The sequence below is a fragment of the Papaver somniferum genome, chromosome 9, assembly GCF_003573695.1.
Source record: "Papaver somniferum cultivar HN1 chromosome 9, ASM357369v1, whole genome shotgun sequence".
NCBI classification, from domain to species: domain Eukaryota; kingdom Viridiplantae; phylum Streptophyta; class Magnoliopsida; order Ranunculales; family Papaveraceae; genus Papaver; species Papaver somniferum.
In genome coordinates this window covers 67,056,753-67,079,516 of record NC_039366.1, presented here as the reverse complement: position 1 = coordinate 67,079,516, position 22,764 = coordinate 67,056,753, and the positions used below count along the sequence as shown (strand labels likewise).

The 22,764-nt window shown below is 34.8% G+C and overlaps 1 protein-coding gene across 1 annotated transcript; it reads left to right on the top strand.

The window, feature by feature from the left end:
- The first annotated feature begins 17,453 nt into the window (after window positions 1-17,453).
- LOC113312068 (F-box protein CPR1-like) lies at window positions 17,454-18,500 on the top strand. Its single transcript, XM_026560835.1, has one exon. It carries the CDS (start codon window positions 17,454-17,456, stop codon window positions 18,498-18,500), a length of 1,047 nt encoding a protein of 348 aa, XP_026416620.1.
- The last annotated feature ends 4,264 nt before the right edge of the window (window positions 18,501-22,764 follow it).

Sequence of the window (22,764 nt, the reverse complement as noted above, 5' to 3'; positions counted from 1 at the left end):
GCTTCACAATCTCAATGAAGTCTTTAAGTCGTTAACCTGGTTTAGAAGAAGAAATCAAAGGTTAAAAGAGAATCGACTCTAGCTTAGCACAACTAGTATCACACAGAATGTCTGGGGATTAGGTTTCCCAGTTGCTAGAGTTCTCCCTTATATACACTTTCAAATCAAGGTTTGAAATCAATGTTAGCTTAGTAACAAAGCATTCAATATTCATCGTTAGATGAAAACCTGATTAGATTCAAGCTAATATTTCTCAACCGTTAGATCGAAAACTTATCTTGTCACACACAAATGAAATGTCCAATTTTGGGTTTATGAACCGTACCCAAACATTAACATCTGTTTATTCAAAAAGTCAACCAAATGGTTAGCCATATGATTACTCTCATATCAACCTTATTCTTCTTTACCATAACTAGTTCAAATGACTCAAATGAACTAGTTAGAAAGTTATTCAATTGCAAGAAAATCTTATGTAACTACACAAGACACAAATGAAGCAAAATTGGTTTGATTCACTCGAATCGGTTCATAAACTTTATAGCCACGGTTTGCAAAAGCATTCCTTAGTTTATTTAAACATTAGTTGAAGAACAACCGACTTTAGATATAACCGCGGACTGGGTTCGCGGACTTAAGCTCATGGAAGGAGTACACAAACTCCAGCAGAAAATCTCGGGCCGAGAAGTTCCGCATGTTCGCGGACTTGGCTCAGGCCACTTCCATTTCTCTTGATCAACAAAGTTCGCAAACTTTGATTCAAGTAATAAGGACTTATACATATATGTGTTTCCACAATAATGCTTATATCCTACCAATGGTTATGTAATCTAAACTCTCATTTCAATCATTGAAATATTCTCAGAGGACGGATATAGCCGTTATTTATAGACCATTTTTCGTCAGAGTAATTTTCAAAGTGATTGAAACATAACATGACTTTCGTCACTAGGTAAATATGAATTCGGCTAAAGCGAAAGCTTACCAGCACATATTTCGAGAAATAGATAGGCGAGATAAACTCGGCTCGAAATAGCAAATGTGCATAATGAAAGTCTATATATCAAAACAAAATTTGTCTCAAGAGTAGGAGATAGAATAGATAGACTTTTGAGTGACAGATAATTTCAAGTATCCACATACCTTTTAGTCGATGAAGATCCACCAGTTCCTTGAGTAATCCTTCATCTTGTAAGATGATTTCCATGGAGTTCTTGAGCTCAACTACACTTTCTATCCTAATCCGAGACCTTTATCTATGTAGGCTAGAAATCAAGACTTATAGTTTTGATCACTAACATTGACAAACATGCTTGAGATAGCAACGCATGCGAGTTCGACCGAGCAATGCTCTAACAGAAACAAAGTGCTAACGGGCCGGAAAAATGAGAGACTAACATCAGTGTTACAAATAAAATACCCTATATGTATCAAATTTTGTTAACCAAACATGTATTCAAATTAAAAAGTCATCGACTTAACACAAAAATATAAAAGAACCCAAGTTAAATCAATACTTTCATAAAAAAAAAACTTATAAGAGAATTTCGTAATTATTAAATACCTTTAAGATCACTATTAGAGATTTAATTGCATGCCTCGTTAAAAATTACGGTAGGACGAATCACCAGATTAATCTGTAGAATTTCACTGGATATGTAGCAATTCAGAGAAGTTTACACTGGTGGGGATGCGCTCCATCTAAGTGTTGTCCGATTGATTATTTTTTTAGAAGGTTTCGGTTTTCATTGGAGAAACCGAGAGGGAGCGTTTCATTATATTCATTATCATTTAGAAATCCAAGACCAACTCGCGCTCTGCTTACGGGATCTCAATACAACCTTAGATTTATCTACTGTAGGGAGAAACCTTGATACTAAATATGTAGTTTTTAATATTATTTATTATATAACGTGACATCCAAATGTTTTTTTCTTCTTCTTAATCATGTATTTTAACCGAGTTTATATTATCATTAAGATGATCAACCACATTTCTACTTTATAGTGTTACCCTTTTGTAGCGGCACATAATTAACATAGTCAATTACTACTCATCAATACCCGCCAGCACCACAAATCCACCAGATATCACTTCTTTCTCTACCACCACCATCACCCATCCCTCGTAGATTATTGGGTAAACTTATAACTTTTGATCCCAAACGTCATGTATAAAGTTTAGGTCTAACAAACTTAGGTCTTCAATTAATTTATTCAACTATATGTTTTTTATTAATACTGAAAATCATGTGTATGATTGTTACCAAAGATAGCATTGGTACCAAAAACAGCCATTTTGTCTTATATGATTTGGTATCATCCCAAAAATATTTGTTACCCGCCTTTATTGATCGTGTCAAAAACAACCAACTATATTTTTCACAATACAATGTTGCCCATCATATAATTTTTCTTTTTTTTTTTGATTCAAAAAGAAAAAACCAATACCACCACCATTAAAACCCTCCAGCACCACTATTTCTTCCACCAAAATTAATGTTACCGCTTCCACCACCTACTTCTTCTTCTTCTACCACCACCGCCACTACTAATATCTATTGAAATAATTTTTGTCAAAATTATTTATTGATGGAGATATGTATTAATATTAATTAAGGGACAATTATGATGTAAAATTAATAAATCACTTATCATGAGAAATTAATGAGACACCAATTAATAAAACACTTATACTAATTAATATTTAAGTTGAACAAAGCATGACCATAGATTTATCTTCTCTCTAGACAAATCTGGACCACCACTTACATAGGCAAACTTAGCCAAACTTTTTTTTGTATCTTAGACATATATATATATAGTTTCTTTTTAATCAATATTTACTTGTTTCCCATCAGCAATAATATGTTAATAAATATAAGAACAACAGAATGAGTAGAATAGACATATGTTAAAAAAATAAAATAATAAAAAATCCCATAAAAAGAAAAAAATAATTTTTATGCTTGCCAATTACATATTCCTTCTACTGTTATAGCATCGCTCGTTCAAACTCACAAGTTTTGGTATGTCAAGATTTTTGTCTTAGTTGATTAAAACTATATCTTGCTATTTATGACACACCTTGTGTAATTTAATACAGACACGAACTGTCAAGGAGATCACCTAAACAAGATGTATACTTAGTATATAGCGTAAGTTCGAAACCGAACCAAGCTATGAGATCAAACCAAGCGCTTGTTTAACGTACAATGATATTACATTAATTATAAATATAACAATAATTATAGTGCGGAAAATAAAATAAAGGTTGTTAGAGCATTACTCGGTTGAACCCACAAATTTTCCTATCTCAAGCTTGTTATCAATGTCGGATGATGAAAACTCTATCTTGATTTCCAGTCTACTAAGTCAAGTCTCGGATAGGTTAGAGTTTGTAGTTGAGTATCAGAGATCACATTTGAAGACTGACAAAGAAGACATTTTGAGAACTTCTGTATCAAGTTTATGAAGAAGACTAAACCATTCAATTTCACTCATTGTCTCACCATTCTATATATTGAGACTATGTCGTATGAGTTCTAGTAGATTTACAAAGAAGAAGTTTCGAGTCAAGCTTGTCTTTTGAAAAATCTCAAAGTATGATTCTAAGCATAAATATTCAGTGGTCATTAACAATATTAGTTCTATGAATTAATTTGTTGATCAATTGAAAATTGCACATGCAAATGATTTTATCACTTGGGAATGTTTCAAACATCATAAGAGAGAAATATTGAACTTACTGATATTCCTACTTAGGGTAGGTTGGCAGACTAGTTTTAGATATCTGAGTTCAGAAATACAGGAAGGTTGGCGAACAAGTTCGCAAACGCAAGTTCAGTTGGTAACAGTTCAAGAACCCGGTTGGCGAACCGTGGTGAACTGAATTTCATAAGTTGGAATAATAGGATAACAGTTGGCGAACCCGGTTCACGAACCGTTGTCAATTGAGTTTAGAAGTTTCGATAGTAGGGTTGACGAAATCCGTTCACGAACCGTTGTACCCTGACTCGTGAAGAAGCCCTACAGTTGACAAACCGTTGTACCAACTTTCCCAGTTTATAATTTAGTAAATTCTCATAGACTTATTTTCATAATATGTTTAGCATTAGTAGAACTCTCTTAAACACTTATAAGACTTCATTGATCACTTAAACAATTCTAAGATTTTATTGATCACTTAAACACTTATGTGTGTGCATCATGATTAAACTCTTAAGTGTTTGAAATCAAATTGTTTTTGGTTCTTTGGCTAACTTTCCAAACCGAATGATCATTATATACGGTTCAGTAACCAAATCTAAGTGTATATTCTTCTATTGTATTGTTAAGGAACGGAGTTTTCTTGATTTTCAAGTTATCTTAACTTTAATTCTAAGCTAACCCTGACCTTGGAAAAACTATAAATAGAGATGCTCTTTCAACCGGGAAAATAAATCCCTGAAACTTTGTGTCCTAGTTGATTTTAGAGTCGTCCTCCATTGATCTAAGAAATCAAGGGATCACGTTTAGTGTGATAAAATTGTTTCTTGACCACATAAAAGACCAAGTTAACTATATTAAATGTCTTGAACAAACGACAAGGTAGTTTTTGATGTGGGTTGTGGGGAATGTGCTTTTCCAAAACAATAATAATGTTGTTCTGAAGATCTGGTTACTGATATTCAGGGATTTGGATGTACTCGGCACTTATGATAATGGTTCAACCATTTATGGTCGTATACTATGGGGATTGAATGCGGGAGTTCAGAACGAACCGGCTTAGATCCAGTTCTTTTGGTATCTATTAATGGTTTAATATTCATACCCACTCGTAAAATTATTTTACTTTGTTATTATTGTTGAACGTATGATACCGTTAGTCGTAAATAATCTTTTAATCTTCGATGATTTTGCAGCCTTGGTTTTGGGCATATTTCAGATGTTTATTTCCCAGTATACAAGAAAAATATATGCTAGATTTAGATCCATGGCCGAAAAATCAGTTATGAAAAAGCGGGGTCCTAACAACCACACCCAATATTTCGCTTAGCAATCTGTATGGACTAACTCCAATATACTTTCAATAGAATCAACTAGACAGTCAGACTCAATCTTAAGAGAAGTATATCAAGAGTTATATCTCAATTTCTCAATTCAATCCGCAATCAAACAAATTGGAATTTGCGAGCCCAATTGAATAAGAGAAATAACTTGGACGGTGTCACAAACCAATATCCAAGTGTCAATCAATTCAATCAACAACCCAAAGGCCGGATTCAAGAACTGATTGAACTTAACGCACAACCTGTTATATTTCTAATACTAGAAATAACTCGTGCCGTAACAGGCACGACATAAGGTTAACAGAGAGTTCTAATAACTATCTAGAGATAGCTCGTGCCGTAACGACACTGATTTAATATGATATATGACTGGTGTAATTTTTTTTTCTGGACTTTCAATCGTGTTTCTTTGCAAGATAGTTTTTTATTTTTTTAAGCGAAAATAATGTCTATAAATACTTTGTAAAATTATTCATACACATTATCCAAAAATGAACACAAAATCATTTAATTAATAGTGTGTTTGCATATCTCACTTATGAGTTATGAATAAAAATAAATCTCATTTTCCATTAGATTCATCTTGCCACCACTATATCCAATTAATGCATATGTAATATATTATGATTTCATTTAATGTTTCTTTGAATATCTTGAGTTAAGAAGTGATGCAAAAGTAAATACTAATAAATACTATAGACATTTAATGTTTCTTTTAGTTAAGATAGTTTTCTATTTTGCTTTAATAAATTTGGATTCATAATGAGAGGGGTTACAGAAATGACGGCCGTCGGATGTCTTTTTCTGGGATGAGACTGGGATGGTCGGATGCAACGTTTGTCTCTCGAAATGTTATCCGACCGTCCAAGCTCAAAAACCCATTCTGTTTTGTATTATAGATATAACAAAATATAATGCGGAAAAGAAATAACACAGACCCCAGAAATTTTGTTAACGAGAAAACCGCAAATACAGAAAAACCCCGCGACCTAGTCCAGATTTGAACACCACACTGTATTAAGCCGTTATAGACACTAGCCTACTCCAAGTTAACTTCAGACTGGAATGTATTTGAGACCTAATCAATCTCACACTGATCAAGGTACAGTTGAGCTCCTTACGTCTCTGAATCCCAGCAGGCATCTACGCACTTGATTCCCTTAGCTGATCTCACCCACAACTAAGAGTTGCTACGACCCAAAGTCGAAGACTTGATAAACAAATCTGTCTTACACAGAAAATTCTATTGTATAGACAAATCTGTCTCCCACAGATAAACCTATGAGTTTTATTACGTCTTTTGATAAATCAAGGTGAACAGGAACCAATTGATATACCGGACTTATATTCCCGAAGAACAACCTAGAAATATGGTAGAGGAACAAGATATTGTGGAATCAAAAACGATAAGACGAAGATGTTTGTGACTACTCTTTATCTTGCCTATCGGAGATTAAATCTCGAGCCAATCTTAGAGTAGATAGTACTCAATTACGATAGGAAGATCAAGATCAGATCACGCAACTATAAAGAAAATAGTTGGGTATGGCTTCACAATCCCAATGAAGTCTTTAAGTCGTTAACCTACAAGGTTTCATGAAAAACCTAAAGTTAAAGGAGAATCGACTATAGTCGCAACTAGTATCACACATGAGGTGTGGGGATTACGTTTCCCAGTTGCTAGAGTTCTCCTTTTTATAGTCTTCAAATCAGGGTTTGCAATCAATGTTACCTTGGTAACAAAGCATTCAATATTTACCGTTAGATGAAAACCTGATTAGACTCAAGCTAATATCTTTCAACCGTTAGATCGAACTTAGATTGTTACACACAAATGAAAAGTACCTTCATTAAGATATGAGTAACCGTACCTAAACGTGTACACCTTTTTGTCTCAACAATAGTTAACCGAAGTTAGCCATATGAACACTTTCATATCAACCTCATTCATCTTAACCATAACTAGTTCAAATGACTCAAATGAAACTAGTTCTAGAGTTGTTCAATTGTTTATATTCTCATAGAAGTATACAAGACATAATTGAAGAAAAATCGATTTTGATTCACTCGAATCAAGTCATGAACATTATATCCACGGTTTGCAAAAGATTGCAATGCTTATTATATAAATGTCTTAGTTCATGAACAAACCGATTTTAGAACATCATCCACTTAGGTATGCGTACCTAAGTCGCCGGACTAAGTTTGGGTTTCGCCATTATGCGAACTGGTACTCATACCATCCAAACTCATCAGAAATTCCCGGACCTGAACCTTATGCCAGTATGCGTACCGGTTTGTATACCAGGTTCCCGGACTTTCTCAAAACCAACAAGTACGTATACGAGTATGCATACCGTGGTTCCCGGACATGGATTACATATATGCAAGTACGCGTACTATGCTTAAATCCATTTTTTCTAAACTCTCATTTCAACCATTGAAACATTCTTGGAAGATGGGAATAGCTGTCTCACACATATTAGCTTCAAAGCAATTTTCAAGTGATTGAATGATCTATACGAAAAATTATGAGTCTACATCAAATGACTGTCACACACAAATCATGTAAGATGTTACCAGGCGATCTTCACATGACCATCTTTTGACTTTTGTCAAGAATAAAAGATGAACTTGGTTAAAGCGAAAGCTTACCAACACAGATTTCGAGAAATATGTAAGCGAGTTAAACTCAACTCGAAATATCAAATGTGTATAATAGAAGTCTATTTAGCTATATGACTTTTGTCTCAAATAGGAGATAGAGTAGATAGACTTTTGAGTGATAGATGAGTTCAAGTCTCCACATACCTTTTGTTGATGAAGTTCCACAAGCTCCCCTTAGTAGTTCTTCGTCTTCAATAGATGAACGCCGTGAAGTCTAATGCTCAACTACACTTTCTATCCTAATCCGAGAGCTAGCTATAAGTAGACTAGAAATCAAGAGTTATAGTTTTGGAAACTAAACTTGACAACAAGCTTGAGATAGAAACACTTGCGAGTTCGACCGAGCAATGCTCTAACAATCCCCCCCTTTGTCAATTTTAGTGACAAAACTATCAATACACATGGAATAAAAAATAAATAAACTTTGTAGCTCTCAATCCAAATGCTTGATTTCCTTGGTTCTTCAACATTACTCGAAATCTTCGTCACTTCCAAGTACTCCAATGATTCTGAACGTGTTCTACTCATCATCATAGTTGTTGAAGATCCATAGCTATAACAATGAAAAAAAAGTTTCTATCAATCATTGTTATACGGTGTCATAGTATTATTACACAACATCAAAGTTCAATTGTATCACAACTTTGACAACAATACTATGGTGATATGTACCACCCCCGCTTAGTCAATACTTCATCTCACATGAAAACCACTCCCCCTTACATAATGATATGTAAACCATATGTATTTGTAGTGTGAACTACACATTAATTGTCCCCCTTTTTGTCAATAAAAATTGGCAAAGGTACGAAAATTAGTGGGATCCTAATGAAATTTCCATAGAGATACTTCATGACCAAAAGAGAACAACATATCCACTTGTTTAGATGCCATCATATAGCCGAAGCTAGATGCATTCATCAAGGAGTTTATAAAGATACAAGATAACTCCTATAATATTCCACAGCCACACTCCCCACAAAGATTTGGCAATTAAGCACAAGTTCAATTAAGAACTCTCCCCCATAAAATGTCATTCCCGAAAAAACAACAAGAACGACCCTACTTTCACTAGAAAAGAAGGATTTCTTTGGACATTAACAAATCTCATGAAACATGAATTTGTATCCAAAATACTCAATTAAATTAACCACAAGAGAACCCATGATTAATTTAATCGGAAATGCTCACATAAGAGAACTTACGGAGCTGTACATTATTTACACAAAGGTGTGGATCAGGGAAGACCAATACTACGGAATAGACAAAGATTCATTCTATCTTTCATTACTATATGCATAGAGACATATAATACACTTAATCTTTGTAAACAAAAGTTCATCCTATCTTCCATCAATATTTGCATAATGACATAATAGGCTTAACTTTTTTTGTCAAAAGTTCATTCAATCTTTTATCAATATTTTCATAATGACATATGAAAGACTTAACTTTTGACATATATGGGACAATCATAGTTCACGTACGAAAACTCACATATCCCATAACAAGTTGCAATATATGAAACCATAAAGACTAATATTGCAAAATCATCTTCCAAATAAACTTTAGAATTTAAATAAATAAATCTAAAAACATTGCAAGATGAAAATCGTTGGAAATAGCTATGTGTACTCACAATAATGGCTATTCCAATCCCTAGTTATCCTTCTTAAAACACAAAAATAAATTCTCATAAGAAGTTTCCTAGACAAAATAAGATAAGATAAAAGAAAGAAAACTTTAGGCATCATCTTCATTATCGAAAACCATCAAAGTAGCGTGAATCTTATCCATGTCTTCCTTGATTTCGGGAAACTTGGTGGAAATAACACACAATTTTTCTTGCACACACTTTACCTTGGAATTGATCTTACGCACACCCTTGTGAATTTGATAAAGAAGACTCAAGGTGGTAGAATCACAAGAACGGACAATTGTATCACATCTTTGTCTTTTGCAAGCATTCTCCTTCATACGTTTGAAGGTACAAGGACGAACAAGCTTGGGAGTTCCAATAGAGTTTCCAGTAGGAGCAATGGAGTAAGAGGGAAAAATTTTCTCAATAAAACAAGGAAAGCATAACTTCTTGTTGGAAGACATCATCAAAACCATTTGAAGAACGATGAATCCACAAATGTCGAGACTTTGAGTACCCAATTCAAGGAATAGACCAACTCTGCAAACTCTCGACTCCACCGAGAATTCTCAATTGTGGAGGGACAAAGATTATATATACCAAGTTTTCCAAAGCACATCAAGGCAAAACTAAGATAATTAGTAGGAAATTTTCCATTGATCCAATCAACACTTTTCTCAAAAAGACCATTAGAAATGGTTTCATCAGATGGTCTTTCTTACCTTGGTCTAGGAAGGCGAAAATTACCCAAAGAGATTTTGGTAATTCTTGAAATCAACTCTTTATTAACAAGAATCCTTTCTCTATTTATCATGGTATTGAATTCCATGTCTACAAGATCAACATCATGGATGTCAGCATAGAAAATTCTTGTTAGAGTGTCAAAACCTTCACCAAGACCATTAAAGATGTTTCCAAGATTAAATTTTTCAAGGCAAACCAAATCTTCTTTATGACCACTAACCATTTCCAATTTCCTTTATAGGATAAATCCACTAGAAGAAATTCTTTCAAAGATTTCACTACTAGAATCATTGATAAATCTAATTCTAATAAAATCTTGTATTTGTGGTATAGTCATGCTAGAAAATGATGAATCCAAGTTTTTTGAAACCTTCTTTGAAACCTTGAAATTTCCCATGAGACCTAGAAAATGAGAGTACAGGAAGAAGGAAAAACTTACTTGGTGTGCTCCTTGAAGATGAGGAAAATCCTTAGTCTCTTTTGAATCTCCAAAGAATTTTTAATGGCGATTATACATAAACCCTAGAATAGTTCGCGTACGCGGACTATAAAGGGAAAAAGAAGGGTACGCATACCATACTTCTTATATACCCAATAATGGGCTTGGACCCGTTAATGAACCGCGACCTGCAAGAGGAAGACATGATTTCTTAAAGCATTCAACAGCCAAGATTCGCACACTAAAAGGATCAGTACTGTGCAGTAAAGGGAAAGTAGGAAGAACTTCATCACCTTGATTAACCTTGAAGAGAGAGAGAGAAAAAAAAGACAAAAAATAATTTAACCCAAGCAAAAAAAACCTAAGGTTTAAGTCGTTAACCTATAAGGTTTCGTGAAAAACCTAAGGTTAAAGGAGAATCGACTATAGTCGCAACTAGTATCACACAGGAGGTGTGGGGATTAGGTTTCCCAGTTTCTAGATGAAAACCTGATTAGACTCAAGATAATATAGTATTCAAATAAGGGTTTGCAATCAATGTTACCTTGGTAACAAAGCATTCAATATTCACCGTTAGATGAAAACCTGATTAGACTCAAGATAATATATTTCAACCGTTAAATCGAACTTAGCTTGTTACATACAAATGAAAAGTACCTTCATTTAGATATGAGTAACCTTACATAAACGTATACACTTTTTTGGCTCAACAGTAGTTAATAGAAGTTAGCCATATGAACACTTTCATATCAACCTCATTCATCTTAACCATAACTAGTTCAAATGACTCAAATGAAACTAGTTCTAGAGTTGTTCAATTGTTTATATTCTCATAGAAGTATACAAGACACAATTGAAGCAAAATCGATTTTGATTCACTCGAATCAAGTCATGAACATTATAGCCACGGTTTGCAAAAGATTGCATTCCTTATTATATAAATGTATTAGTTCATGAACAAACCGATTTTAGAATATCATCCACTTAGGTATGCGTACCTAAGTAGCCGGACTAAGTTTGGGTTTCGCCAGTTTGCGAACTGGTACTCATACCATCCACACTCAACAAAAATTACCGGACCTGAACCTTATGCCAGTATGCGTACCGGTTTGCATACCAGGTTCTCGGACTTTCTCAAAACCAACAAGTACGTATACGGGTATGCATACCATGGTTCCCGGACATGGATTACATATACGCAAGTACGCATATTATGCTTAAATCCATCTGTTCTAAGCTCTCATTTCAACCATTGAAACATTCTTGGAAGACGGGAATAGCTGTCTCACACTAACTATTAGCTTCAAAGCAATTTTCAAGTGATCGAAGGATCAATACGAAACATTCTGAATCTACATCAAATGACTGTCTCACACAACTCATGTAAGATGTTACCAGGAGATTTTCACATGATCATCTTTTGACTTTCGTCAAGAATATAAGATGAACTTGGTTAAAGTGAAAGCTTACCAACACATATTTCGAGAAATATGTAAGCGAGTTAAACTTAGCTCGAAATATCAAATGTCTATAATCGAAGTCTATATAGCTGTACGAATTTTGTCTCAAATAGGAGATAGAGTAGATAGACTTTTGAGTGATAGATGAGTTCAAGTCTTCACATACCTTTTGTTGATGAAGTTACACAAGCTCCCCTTAGTAGTTATTCGTCTTCAATTTATGAACGGTGTGAAGTCTAATGCTCAACTACACTTTCTATCATAATCCGAGACTTAGTTATAAGTAGACTAGAAATCAAGAATTATAGTTTTGGCAACTAAACTTGACAACAAGCTTGAGATAGCAACACTTGCAAATTCGACCAAGCAGTGCTCTAACAAGTTATATATATGATGATAAGCAAAGAGAGAAATTAAGAGGTAAACAACATGATACGGTTCCCATTCCACGACATGGGTTCGTAACCAAATAGATAACTACTCGTTCTATTAAGTAATATTGATGTCGTGGTTAAATGGGAAAATAAAGACGAGGTTATACTTGCAAAACAACTCTTTAAAACACGTAAATTATTTTTTGACCCGTTTGGAAACAACGCCTTGTGTTTGGTGAAACAGTATCTCAAACAAGTTGTTGGAATTACAGTAGTACTGGTTAATCCACCTGATGCAATGGTAAACATCATCACAAACTACTTGTACAACGACAACTATCATAATACCTTGCATTTCAAACAAGTATATGATTTTGAGTATATGGAGCGGCGGAGTCAAATGTCAGTCGGAAAGTACTTCGATACGATTGAATACGAAGAAAATAGAGGTATGTATGGTTCACAAGATCTAATGCTTATATTCGTCGCCCACCACCGCGTAAGAGATATACATATACAAATGAGTTGGTGCAGGTCGATCGTCATCTCTTCCTAAGTTTACCGACTCCTTTTGTTCGAATGACCGACGAGGATGGTAATGCGGTCACAAGACTTATTGGAAATGAACATTTGAGTGCAGTTTATAAACCCAATTATGGTGTCATTTTGGGTGCAGATGTGAGTATCACTTGTCATATTAATTCTTTTATGTTATGTTTGTGATGTATTTTGTTGTTGCCAAAATGAAAATTAATTTTTCTTTGGTGTTTATACGTGGAGCTGATTGCCTGAGAAAGGGCGATGGTATAGGAATGTTGCAGAATAGTCATGTTTGAATACTCAAAGGAGTCGCAATATCAACTCTATCTGAAAGATGGATTTCCATGACATACACCTTTTGTCAAAAGTTATGAGCAAGTATATACATGTGACTCGTCGGTAACTCTGAGCATGTCTCGTGATTCGAGCGCATCATCAACTTGTTTTATACCAAACAATCAAGATGACAATGTACCATCCCCAAAGCAAGACAACATATGAAGAATATGGTTATGCATATATGACGTACAAGATCCAAGTCATAAAACAAATTACAAGTAGATTACATGATTCAAAACCTAACTCTGAAAGATGGATTTCCATGACATATACCTTTTGTCAAAAGTTATGAGAAAGTATATACATGTGACTCGTCGGTAACTCTGAGCATGTCTCGTGATTCGAGTGCATCATCAACTTGCTTTGTACCAAACAATCAAGATGACAATTTACCATCTCCAAAGCAAGACAACATATGAAGAATATGGTTATGCATATATGATGTACAAGATCCAAGTCATAAAACAAATTACAAGTAGATTACATGATTCAAAACCTAACTCACTTTCATAGGAATCACAGTTTACATTCAACATGTGCAACAAGCCTTTTCATCCCAAAACGTCCCTAGTGGACGAGTTTAGTCTCGTGAGGGTTTATAGATGATTTACCCAAAAAATATGGAACGCCGGTTGTATATGTTAATTGTCGAGTCCATATGCCGGAGGATCACTCGGCCTAATTTCTGGGTTAATCTACGAAAAGTTAGCTATCAAGATTAAGTAGCATTCATAAAATTTAAATTTTATACGGGTATTTAGCCGTCAGATAAAAATTTGGAAATGTTCTCCTACATAAAATAAACATAACGAGAAAGGTTAATGTTTAATTGAACGAAGTTGTTCAAAAATATTAAGTAATTATCATGACTTACAGTAGCCGCAATTTTAATCTTAGGAGAGGTGTAACCATGAATCCTTTTTTTTAGGTTTGAAGGTACTTTTGTACTGCGCTAAGAATTCGAGAAACCCGACCTTGTATACATTGCTCAGTTCCTCGATGACCACTTCCAAATTTTTGTAAACCAACATTCAAACGTCAATTGAAGGAAATTGTTGTCGTGTTATATTAGGCATAAGCACAACACTCACATAAGCTCTGGTGATTGCAATATCTTTTTCTACAAAATACCTAACCATAAATATGTTATCCTCATACAAGATATTTTTGGAAGAGATAGAAAGGATAAATGATTTGAATTTGATGTATGTTGTTTAGAGAAGAGTAACACAATTTATAAGATATTTATCAAAAATAGCCGTTGGAGAAATAATTGAGATTGAGTGTACGAAATTGAACTCAACTTATCGGAATATCAAATATAAACGTTGGTATTACTTAATAAATGGAAACTATCTTTCGACCTCACTTAAATAAAAACAAAAACTAAAGTACAACATTATTTAAATAAAAAGGAAACTAAAGCACAACATTACTTAAATAAAAACAATGAAACTAACCTATTTCATAATTTAATAACTTAAAGCTAACAAACTTTTAATTAGAACTCGTACGGGTGTTGTTGTGATGAAGATGATAATATGAGAGGTTCACTATAACCCATCTTCTTAGCCAAAATGGGTTTCTGTTTTAGATCAAAGTATAGTCTTGCATTTGGAGCCAAGGTACCGAGATCCATTTTCATTATAAGCCTTTCATCCCTATCTTTATTCGTAGCAATTTGTTGTTGTGTTGCTGCTAGCAAACTTCACATAATTTTGATTTGTTGTTGTTGTTGATGAGGTGCGACTGTCATTCAGGATTCTTTCAGGTAATCAACAACTTTAATGCCCGTATTGCTCATTTGGGATTCTCGCAATGAAGGTGTAGCGGATGTGCTTGTTTGAGAGACCCTTTTAGTGACTTTGGTCTTTCTAAGAGCAACTTTTGGCTTGCGTTTATCGGGTACAATATTATCGTTGCTAAATCCACCAAACAACGATCCAAGCATTGTATATTGGTTGGTACTCGGGGCATATGCTTGTTAAAAATGGACACCAAAAAGGATGTTAAATGGGTTTGGAGATTGATATGCAAATGGGACTTAAGCAAATTCGCTTTTGAAGATGGATTTTGAGGATTTGGGGATTCACTAGAGTACATATTTGGGGTATTACTAGGATATTGACTTGACAAACGAAACACATCTTGATCCATATCTTCATCTTCAATTATATTTCTTATGTCTTTAATCATCTCAAGTTCATCCAAGAACCAAGAACCAAAACCCTTTTTCCAGTTGCAAGTACAGGGTTGGGTAGGAGACAAAGTTAACTCCCGAAAGTAAGACATAGTTTTTACGCCGGCCTGTCCACGACTTGCATAACCCGTAGGCAAAACATCTCAAATTCATCATCGCGACTAAATGTTTTATTGTATATCTCAAATTAAACAATTATTATGAACATGTTTAGATAACTTACCGGTTAATAGAATTCAATTTTGGATTATTTGCGTCGATTATTGCAAAACATTAAGAAATTTTATTCACTTTTGTCTTGATAATGCTAAACCTACTCTGAATTCCACTTACATTACAATTATATGGATTTCCACCACAAGCTTGTACAAATCTTTCAATTTTTTTTCATAATACTTGCACTTATCCACACAACTTCCTTCATTCTCTAAAGAGTAATACATAGTAACAACATACAAACAAAAGAGATGAACAAGAAAAGACGAAAAAACTTTTAAGTTAAAAAAATAATTTGAGAGATTTGAGTGGAAAAATCAAGTTGTAGAAAGATGATTTGGAGTGATTTGAGATGAAAAATTAGTTTACATACATATATAGAAATTTTTACCAAATTCTTGAAAAAATATCCATTGGGGTACGACGTTAGAGTAAATAGAGCCGTTAAGAATAATGGATGGTTACGATCGAGTGTAAGAGGAGTGTAACAAAAAAAGGTCAAACAAATATTTACTATCTTAGTTTCCGTGTGGACCAAAAGACGGAAACTGAGTTTCCGTAAAGCAATTTTCCACACAAAAACTCAGTTTCAGTATCTTATCGATTAGCATAAAGGTGGATCAGATCTGTGTAACTCTTTAGCGAACCGAAGCGGAATTGCAACATTAAAGGCAAACGCAGGGTCATAATAGATGGATTTCGTTACAACTAAATATATAACGAAGCGAAAAGATGCATCGCAATGCTTGGCCTAGGTAAGGACGTTTTGTCGGAAATGGATTTTTATACACCTTCAAACAAATTGGTAGACCATCGACAATGTCATCTTAATAAATCCTCAATGAGGAGATATCGGGAATAGTTTGTTGCTGAATGAACTCAAGAAAACCAATGCTTAATAGGCTCGAATTCAAAGAAAGCCAAGTTAAATTCAACCTCTGATGTTATGCAAGTTGCAAGATTGGGTGTGAGGCCTTCACAAAAAGGATCCAATTTTCATTACTTATTTTGTATAGTTACAATATCGACATGAGCGCGGGGATAACTCAGTTGCGAGAGCGTGAGACTGAAGATCTTAAGGTCAGGTGTTCGATCCACCTTCACCGCGCCTTTTTTATTTTCTTTTGACCGTTTTTTTTTCTTTAATCTCCTAGGAGTCTATTAGTCCTCCCTCGTTTTCAACACCATTTTCTTTTCTTTTTTCAAAACAAAGAGATAAAATGAAATTGGGGATATAACTTCTCAAACCTAAATCAAAAGAAAACCCTAGGCAGTTGCAGAAGTAGCAGGAATGCCAAGCATCCAGGAAAAGGTTTACCTTGAAATCCTCTTAAGAGTACCAGTGAAATCCACATTTATATGTAAGTGTGTTTGCAAGACTTGCACCATGTTTGTTTACTCCTGACTCATCTGAGTCGTCTGGATCTGAATCATCTGGATCTGAGTGAAATCACCTGACTCATCTGAATCTGAGTCGATATGTTTGTTTTGAGTCAGATCTGACTCATCTGACTCGGAAATACGTGAGTCAGTGGTTTGGTTCCATGAGTCAGGAGTATTTTGTTACCTGACTCAAATGAGTCAGAGTCAGGGGTTATGTCTGAGTCAGAGGTCGAGTCAGATCTGACTCAAAATGGAAAACAAACGGTCCGAGTCAGGAGTTGACTCAGATTCAGACGCCGAGTCAGCTGCAAACAAACAAGTTCTTGGCTTTCAATTATTTCAAACCCCAATTTTGCTAAACTACATCTTAATCATACTATTCAAACAAACAAGTTCAACCTCATGTTTAAATGTAATGATGAGTTTACTCTGGATCCTTCAATAAGATCCATTAGTTATGATTCATTACATTCCTCACTAACAACAACGAGTGAGTTTGATCTTGATATTGTTGAAGTGGATTCGCCATACTTATTTTCAGCTTCTCCAGATCGTTTTTTAGGTGCTTGTAATGGTTTAGTTTGCATGATGTTTCAATCTGTTAATAGAGTTGTGCCGTTCCTTTGTGTTTGGAACCCGCCAACTAGAGAATGCCGGAAGATACCCAAATCAAGAAATGAAGTTAAGAAAGGATATGTCTGTCACTATGCATTTGATTATGATTATAAGATTGATGATTATAAGTTGGTTAAAGTTGTGCAGAAGGTGGGAAGTAAGGATGGTTCTTTAGTTGAAGTGTATACGTTGGGAAAAAATTCGTGGGGAAGCATACAAATGATTCCTTATATGTTTCATTTATTACCTTATAGTAGTATTAATCAACCTGGGGTGCTTGTTAATGGAATTCGTCACTGGTTGGGCAAAAGCAATGTCCAAGGGCAGGATTTTTCTAAAGTTATAGTGTCTTTGGATATTAGCAATGAGAGGTTCGAAGAAATGCAACTGCCAAAAGAACTTTTGGAGAAGGATTTTCTTATGACTGTGGGAGTGCTGGAAGGGTGCCTTTGTGCAGTTGTTGCTGTTGTTTTTATGCGTGTTGAAGTATGGGTGATGAGAAATTATGGATATCGAGAATCTTGGAATCAACGTTTTGTCATTAGCCAAGAGTTGGTTACAAAAAATCCATTTCTGAGGCTGATTTGGTGTTTCAAGGATGGTAAGATTCTGTTCAAGACTTCAACAAGCTTAGTTTTATATGATCCAAAACAGGAAAGTTGTACAGAACCAAGAATTCGTTATCTAAGGGAGTTGTTTGAAGTAGAAAACTACGTTGAAAGCTTAGTTTCACTGAAATTTGGCATTCGTGCACGGAGAAAGAAAAATGGCCCAACGGGGAAGACGATAATAGAGAAAAGGTCTAAGAAGAACAAGAAGAGCGTATGTTATTAGTCCTTGTTAAGTATGTTATGACATGGCTGAAGTGATGTGGGTTTGCAAAAAGATCGAGACAGCTAAAAAGTATAATTGAGGTAAAGATTTACTATCTTGCATTTGTGGGTTCTACCATGTGTCTTTTATGGTATCTATCAAGTACTGGGAGTGAAAACTGCATTCTGTGTGACTATCCATTCTGGAGCTTGTACACTTTAGTGAACCATGAAAAAGAATATGATGTTAAGGTATATTCGTGTAGTTCTCCAGTGAATAATGGGAAGTGGATGAAATTTAGAAAGTATGAATGAAGTGAAAGTCACTATCTTGTGTTGGTGGGTGCTGCTGCTTTATATGGTCAACACGAAGGTTGTACGATTAAGCTTCAAAGGAGGTAATACTACAAATTTTCTTTGAAATTTTCAGTTATGTTTTATATTTACCGCATATTGTTTGAAGTGCATTTTGAAACTGAAATAATTAGCATAATAAATCTTACATGGTATGGACCTCAACTGAGTTCTTGATGTTTGTACGAAAACAGAACATGCTTACGTTAGATAGACATTTGAAATGAGAAAGACAAAAAGCTGCTCCGTAATTGCAGCAGTTGGGTCTATAGCAAAAACAGGACGTCTCTCTAGCTGACATAAATTGTGTGTTGAAATTGGAGAGCAACCATTGTTGATTTTCTTATCAGCGATATCCACTGGATACAGATTGGTATGAGATTCTTAGCCCAATAGAAATTGGTTAGAATATAGCAGGTAAAAAATCAGTTTTTTTTTTTGTTGAGATTTGGGACACCAATAAGACATGACAGGTCCATATTTTTTCCCAAACCCGTTAGTGTACATTCAAATAAGATACTGAGACTTTTAGCCTTATCTCTATCAGAGGTCCAAGGTTGATCGCAGAACATGTTGCCTTGTTTTGTATGGATAATTATCTGGGATATGTTTCAAAGTTTTATCTATCTGATGTTTTGTGATGATGATCTTATAATGACGAGCTTAAAGACCATCCTCTTAAAGCTAGGTACTACAGATGTTTCTCGTGTTCTTCTCTCCAAGTAAAACTGGTAAAACATGGCCCGAACTGATTTGTTGACCCAAACCACAGAACAAGTAAGGCAGGACTATTCAGGGTTAGATTTGAGTTTTCTTGACTTATGAGGCTTATGACCTGTGACTCTGTGAAGTCTGTGACCTATCTAACCCAGCTGTTGGAGTTGTTTTCGACCAAAAAATAATAAAAAAAGAAGATAAAACTAGACGAGTTGAATGTTTCTGAGAATTCCATATTTCTTTGTCGGATCTATGTGATGATTCTTTCTGTGAAGTCCCTCTAGTGTTTCTAAATTTCTGTATGTGGTATGCAGTTAACATAGAAATTTTCGTTCGCAGGACCATGGCAGATCTTCATCTAAAGATGTGATGCACTTCTTTCTATTGAGAGGCTTCAATGAAATCAGGTTTAATACTGGGAGATATTTCGCCCAAAGTAGACACCCTCAATGCAAGATAGTCTTATTTTTCTGGTCATAGTATCCATAGAGAGGAAATCTTGGCATGTGTTGGATAAACGTGGAAATGTAAAGGTTATTTTCATGAAAATGCAGCAGTGGTAACTAATAGGTCTGCGTTAATTCTTTGGCACTGTCTGGCACAAATGCATACAAATTATGTATTAGTTTTGTCCAACTGCTAATTTAGATTGTAAAATGAAAAATTTGGCATAAGGCAATTAAGTTAGCAAATGTTTTAGGCAAATGTTTGATTGAAACCCTGTCTACAGGTAAAAATTAAAACAAATAAAAGCTCAAAATATATGCTATTGTTTGAGGAAAATCTGGGGTGAAGGAAGGAGATATGGAGAGACAAGAAGAAGAACCATTCTATTAGAGAGATTTTTTGTATAATTACATAGATTACAATATAAACATATAAAGGGGTAATTGGATGGACCGCACATCCATGGGCCGTAGGCCCTGTAACATTCCCTCTCGTGCGGTTCAATAACAAAACTTTATACATAGTGCTTTGAATGTAATTCTTCAAATGACGCCCTCTCCTTGATGGCTTGTGACGAAATCAATCGCCTCATTAAAACTTTGACAAGTACAAACCCAGTGGGTTAAAACCTTGGTACAACTCTTCACATGTTGTCTCGTACTTTACATGTAGAGCATCACATGCAATACGATCTTCAAAGAAGGATGAGTCTAAGTTAATTGCCTCGTTAAAACTTCGTCAGGAAAACCCAGAGGGACAAAACCTGACTAAAGAAAAAGAGTACAATATTAAGCAGTAAAGGTGATCCAATATGTTGCCTCATTAAAACCTTGACAAAGAAAACCCAATGGGATAAAACCTTGACGGAAGGAAAAGAGTACAACTAGGCAGATCCAAGTAAAGGTGATCAATTGCAGATGATCACTTTGCTCCTTTTAAGTTGACTAGTTTATTCACAACTCTTAAGGAAGAAAATCGTAGGAAAGACAATAGCCTTGGTTGGGAAATTACATTCCTGGTGTTTGTTGTTGTCTCATTAAAAACCTTGCCGAGCAACAAAACCCTGTGGGAAAAAGTAACCTCGGTGAAGGAAAATATTTCAATACACCATTAGATGCTCCCCCTGATGTCAGACAATTTTCATTAGTCTAATGCAGTCAAAAGGAGTTTATCACACTTTACTTTGGTGACATGAATGTTTATAAGACCATGTTGTTGATTCAGGAAGTTACGTTGCTTAACGGACTATCGCGTTTCATTTCTTTGATTCAGATATTTTCAGTAATATCAACACGATCTTTATGTCTTCAACGTTCAACATACTTGATGTTTTTAGTATTGTCTCACTAAATACCTTGTCGAGTGACAAAACCCTTTGAGAAAAGATATTCTCGATCGAAGGGAAAAAGAGTACAACATAACTTCAATTTCGAAGTAAATTATGTCGGCATCTCCCCCTGATTACTTTCAGAGTTGTTCCAGACTGTTCCTTTAGTCATGTATTTTTCAAAACTGAATATCGGTAATAACCTAGAAAATAATCTACCATATCTCCCTCTGATTACTTTCGCTGGAGAAGAGATTATTGTTCCTTCATAATCAACAACTTTTGTATTGCACTTTCATTAACATTCCTTTAATGTCTTTGTAAGGACAAAACAAATTTATGTCAATGGTTACTTTTAAGTACATGATTACATTCAATATATCATTCCAATGACGTTGCGTTGGCGCGGAGCTATATCTAGCTAACAAGTTCCCTGAGGATGTAAAATTTAATCGATTACATTATTATACTAAATACAAAAATGCGTCTATTGTACTTAGATATGGGAATTTCATCTCCCAACACATCTTCGTTATATTTCTTTTTGACCAAATGGTTACTTACTTACATTTGAACCTCGACTAATCATGGGAGTGCTATCAGGATGCATGTCTTTGTTAAATTGCCTGACAACTTTAGACATATGCAAACTGGTGGAATAATATACCACAAGCTCAGTATTCGATCGAGCTTTCCCTAGATTTTTCATCTCAAATTCGGATTTTAAATAGCTTTTAAGGTCTCTTATCACATCAAGAGTACACATCATGTTTGTACCATCAACATAAATAGCTACAATTCCAAATCAGGAACTTTATTATGAATACGCAAGGTAAAATAACTTACTTGTCTATCCCCTCCAAATCAAATAGCCACTTAGACGGGTATACCACATCCGTCTGATTGCTTGAATCTATAAGTGAGCGTTCTATCTAACTGTAAACGCACTCCGTGGTTTAGAGTCATTTGATTTGGCAACAAAAGTCTATCAAGTACATTTGTAAATATCTTCTATCTCTTGATTCTTTCAGAGATACATAACAACCACATACATATGCTGCATTTCAAGTCCTTTTGAAATTACCAAGCTAACTAGGTAGCAGAACTCTATAACGTTCATTACAAGAGAAAAATTCCAGGGCTTTGTGAGAAACCTCGCGCCACAAGGCGAGTCTTTGTACTTTAAGACTACTTCTTCTCATTATGCTTTATGACAAATTAATTATATATGTCCAATAGGCTTTAAACTTGGTTGGTTAGCACTACCACACTAAATACCTTATATTTGCCAAAGAACTAAGTTCTACCTGGATTGTGTAGCCAAATATGATATTTATTTGAAATTAATCAAAATAAAGCATGGTTCGATCTCATTGTGCTCTACTTCTGGAGCAACTATTTATGGATTACATCATCATTGTGCACGCATGATCCTTCCATT

Coding starts and splice junctions, on each gene's coding strand:
- LOC113312068 (XM_026560835.1), top strand. CDS start 17,454: ATGTTTAAATGTAATGATGAGTTTACTCTGGATCCTTCAATAAGATCC.